The sequence below is a fragment of the Lipotes vexillifer genome, unplaced genomic scaffold, assembly GCF_000442215.2.
Source record: "Lipotes vexillifer unplaced genomic scaffold, Lipotes_vexillifer_v1.1 scaffold835, whole genome shotgun sequence".
Lineage (NCBI taxonomy): Eukaryota > Metazoa > Chordata > Mammalia > Artiodactyla > Lipotidae > Lipotes > Lipotes vexillifer.
The window spans coordinates 854032-858882 of NW_006774135.1; the positions used below are offsets into that span (position 1 = coordinate 854032).

General features: G+C 46.6%; 1 protein-coding gene across 1 annotated transcript in view; it reads right to left on the reverse strand.

Moving 5' to 3' along the window:
• The window catches only part of CFAP74 (cilia and flagella associated protein 74), a 66361-nt gene that overhangs the window by 34439 nt on the left and 27071 nt on the right, over positions 1–4851 (reverse strand). The window contains exons 13-14 of the mRNA XM_007448974.1: positions 4530–4596; positions 4044–4133 (exon numbers count right to left, since the gene is read on the reverse strand). Coding sequence (XP_007449036.1) covers positions 4044–4133; positions 4530–4596 — 157 coding nt within the window. The remainder of the gene's footprint in view (positions 1–4043; positions 4134–4529; positions 4597–4851) is intronic.

Consider the following 4851-nt stretch of genomic DNA (forward strand, 5'->3'; position numbering starts at 1 on the left):
AAAAAAAAAAAAAAAAAAAAAAAAAAAAAAAAAATGGGTAAAGGACTTGAACAGACATTTTTCCAAGGAAGACATACCCATGGCCAACAAGCACATGAAAAGATGTTCAACATCACTAATCATCAGGGAAATGCAAATCAAAGCTACAATGAGACACCACCTCACACCAATCAGGATGGCTCCTGTCAAAAAACCCCAGAAAACAACAAGTGCTGGTGAAGACGTGGAGAAATTGGAAATCTTGTGCACTGTTTGTGGGAATGTAAGATGGTGCAGCTACTGTGGAAAACAGTGTGGAGGTTCCTCAAAAGATTAAAAATGGAACTACATAGTTGCTGCTCCTGTCCCATTGTCACATGCCCCTCCCCCTCTCCTGAAGTGACTCCAGGGGACTTAAAGGGCCAGCACACTTTTTTTCCTCCCCTCCTTCATTTTTCTCTTTTTCCTCATTTGTGAGTCAGTTATTAAAGGTTAGGACGTATACAGGGGAAACCAGGAATTGACCAGGCACGCCTAGGGAAAGGCTCAGAAGAGACCTGGGAAGACAGTAAGGTTACATCTCAGGCTGATCCTCAGCACAGAGAGAGCTGACAGCAATCGAAAAGCAAACAAACAGAAACAGTAACAAAACACAGCAAACCCTGGAAAAGGGGAAAACTCTGATTTCCAGAGTTACCACATTATTAGATTCAAATGTCCAGTGCTCCACAATCATACAAAGAAACAGAAAGTATGATTCATTCAAAGAAAAAATATATCAACAGAAACTGTCCCTGAAAAGGACTTGATGGCAGGTCTACTTGACCAGGACTTTAACACAACTGTCTTAAAGATGCTCAAAGAGGTAAAGGAGGTAAAGGAAGGTGTGAAGGGAGTCAAGAAAATGATGTGTGAACAAAATGGAAATACCAATGTTTCTGAAAAGAAACAACAACAAAAATCTGGAGCTGAAAAGTACCAGAACTGAAGTGAAAACTCAGTAGCAGGATTCAGAGGTGGATCTGATCAGGGAGAAGACAGAATCCGGGAACCTGAAGATGGGACAATGGGGTCATCGAGGCTGAGGAACAGGAAGGAAAAAGGCTGAAGAAAAGTGAACAGAGACTGAGGGGTCTGTGGGACACCATCAAGGGGCCACTATATGCATTGTGGGGTCCTAGGAGGAGGGGAGAAAAGGGCAGAGAGAGAATACGGCAAAAAATGGCCGAAAGCTTCCCGCATTTGATGAAAGGTATGATATAAACATGCAAGAAGTTCAACAGACCCCAAGTAGGACGAACTCAAAGAGACTCGTGCTGAGACACCTTCTAATCGGGCTGTTAAAGGCCAGAGAAAGAGAGAGAATCTTGACAGCAGCAGGAGAGAAATGACCCGTCACACACAAGGAGCCTCAGGAACATTCTGGGCAGGTTTCTCATCAGACTCTTTGGAGGAGAGGGGGCCGCGCCCATTTACTCAAAGTGCTCGAGGAAGAAAAACGTCAGTCGAGAATCCTACGACCTTTAAGAGTGAGGAAGAAATCAAGTCAGTCCCAGAGAGACAAAAGCTGCGGGAGTTCCTCACCACAGACTCGCCTGCAGGAAATGCCCCAGCGAGCCCCGCAGGTGAGAGGAAAGGGCCCCAGACAGTAACTCCAAGCTCACTCCAAGCTCTGCAGAGGGAAACGCACGCGCAATTATGGAAGCTGGTGTCACTGTCGCAATGGTTTGTAACTGCACTTTTAGTTCCTACATGGTTTAAAACACTAATACATTATTTTATAAAGCAATTATTAGTCCAAAAGCTAGTGTTACTGTAACTTTGGTTTGTAACACCACATTTTGTTTTCTACATAACTTGAGAAACTAATGCATTTAAAAATTTTAGTTCATGTTACTGGACACACAAGTTATACAAATGTAATTCTGTGACATCAATGACTGCGCAGAGTAGGAGCAAAGTCGTAAAGCAGCAGAGTTTTCGTAAGCTGTCGAAGTCAGCTAATACCAACCCAAGTCAGACTGTTATAACTCTAGGATGTTAAATGTGATCCTCACTGAAACCGCAAAGAAAATACATAAAAGGAGATGAGAAAGGAATTTAAACACTTCACTGCATAAAATCAACATAAAGACAGCAGCGCAGGAAATGAGGGACAGAAGAGCTGCACGGCAATGAAAGCAAGAGCAAAGTGACAGAGGCAAAGCCCTCCATAGCAACCAGCCTGAAAAAGGAAGGAAATTCTGACCCAGGCCACAACACGGATGGATCTTGAGGGCACTGTGCTCAGTGAAGTAAGCCAGTCACAAAAGGGACAATAGCATGTGATTCCACTTATATAAGGCACTTAGAGTCATCAAGTTTGTAGAGACAGAGAGCAGAATGGAGGTCGCCAGGGGCTGGAGGGAGTGTTTAACGGGGACGGTTTGGCAAAACGAGGAGTTCCGGTGAGGGCCGCCCAACAGTGTGAAAGTATTTAACAGCCCTGAACTGTGCACCGAGAAATGGTTAAGATGGTATATTCTATGCTATGTGTATTTTACCACAACTAAAGCCTGAAGAAACAGAGACTGAAGAACCTAATAATCAAAGGCAATGCGTGAGCTTGACTGTGTCCCAGCTTAAAACATCACAGTTATAGCAGCTGGTTTGGGGGCATTTCAGTGCATTTGAATGTGCACTGGGCGACAGGAGATAGCTAGGAATGTGGCTAATTTTATTCTAGAGGCATATGCTGGCATTTTATAAGGATGGGTGTTGAGTGCTGTGATATTGCCAAGTCACTTCGAAGTGGGCCAGCAAAAACAGACAGGTAGACACAGCCGAAGCAAGTGGGGCAAATGTTGACAATGACTGGACTGGAAACGGGTCCGTGGACACACTTTGTACTATTCTTTCTGCTCCTCATCACTTCGAAACTTCTCTTAATTAAAAGAAAAAATCAATTCTGCACAGCAAAGGAAATCACCAACAAAATGAAAAGGCAACCTATGGAATGGGAGAAAATATTTACAAATCACACAACTGATAAAGGGTTAATATCCAAAATATATGAAGAACTCACACAACTGAATAGCAAAAAAAACCCTAAAAACAAACAATCTGATTTACAAATGGGCAGAGGAACTGAATAGATATTTTTCCAAAGAAGACATCCAAATGGCCAACAGGTACATGAAAGGTGGTCAGTATCACTAATCATCAGAGAAATGCAAATCAAAACCACAATGGGATATCACCTTATACCGTTGGAATAGCTATTATCCAAAAGAAAGAGATAACAAGTGTTGGAGAGGACGTGGAGAAAAGGGAACCCTCGTGCACTGTTGGTGGGAATGTAATTAGTGCAACCACTATGGAAAACAGTATGGAGGTTCCTCAAAAAATTAAAAGTAGAATTACCATATGATCCAGCAATTCCACCTCTGGGTATTTATCCAAAGGCATGAAACTGGTATCATCAGAAGAGTTGTGTGCATGCCCATGTTCACTGCAGCACTATTTACAAAAGTCAAGACATGGAAGCAACCTAAGCGGCCATCGATGGATGGATGGATAAAGAAAATGTGGTACATATAAAATGGAACGTTATTCAGCCATTAAAACGGAAACCTTGCTATTTGCAACAACCTGGATGATACTGAGCTAAGTGAAATAAGTCAGGCAGAAAAGACAGATACTGTATGATTGCACTTATACGTGGAATCTAAAAAACGTGGAACTCACAGATACAAAAACAGATGGTGGCTCCCAGAGGCAGGGGTGGAGGTGGGCAAAATGGGTGAAGGGGGTCCAAAGGCACAAACTTCAGTTATAAGGTCTGGGGATGTAAGATGCAGCAGGGCAACTATAGCTCAAAAAAAGAAAGGAATCAAAGGGACCCCACAGAGCTTCCAGGAGGAGCAGGGTCTCCTCTGACCCGGGGTTCCTGAAACCTGGGCTCCACCCAGTGCAGGACTCGCCTGGACGTTTCCAGCATTGCCGCGGGTGCCCACCTCCCCAGGCTGGACGCCTCAGGCCCCGGCCACCCACCCTCCCAACCCGGACACTTGGTGAGAACTCACGGAGCATTTCTTCGCTGAACATTTCAGTGGAACGGAAAACCTGCCCGTCTGAGCCAGAAACGAGACGTTTCCTTCCAGATCTTTGTTTACCTAAAAAGTAAAACCACCCAACCACCCCCATGTTCGCAGCCTTCCACAGTGACATGTGCTGTCCGCACAGTCACAGCCACCACACCCCGCCCGAGGGAGGGGTCCACGGAGTGCGCCCCCCTCGGACCCGCTAGCACCAGCGGTCACACCTGGCAGCCAGCGACGCAGAGGAGCTGCCTTGTCACCCTGCTGGCATTGAGGAACATTCCAATATGTTTGGGGCATAAAACAGCCTAACGGGGGCCTGCGTGACCCCTTCTGAGGTGTGTCCCTCCTCCATCACAGCACTCTGTGGAGCCTGGCGGGCAGCGGAGACCCCGATTCCACCCACCACCCTCTTGCGGCAGGGTGAGAAAACCCCCTTTTCCACGGCTTGGTGTTGGGCTCAACACTCACCGTGGGCTTGAAGGTGACAAGCACTTCACAGGACATGCCGGCTGGCATGGGCCCAGGGGGGTCAAAGCTGCAGGCGCAATGAAGACAGGAGGTGAGCACCCTGAGCTCATGCAGAAGCCACTGTCCAAACAGCAGGCACCCCAGCGGGGCTTTGGGGCCCTCCCTCTCGCCTGTCCTGGGTGCTGAGCCCCTGCTGCCTCGCCAGGACTCAATTCATAGGAGATGCTTGAGGAACATCTGAGTGTCAGTTGTGTGAGTGAAGGGCTGAGGGAAGGAAGGAAGGAAGTGGGGAGGGGAAGGGGGGAGGAGGAAGGGGGGAGGA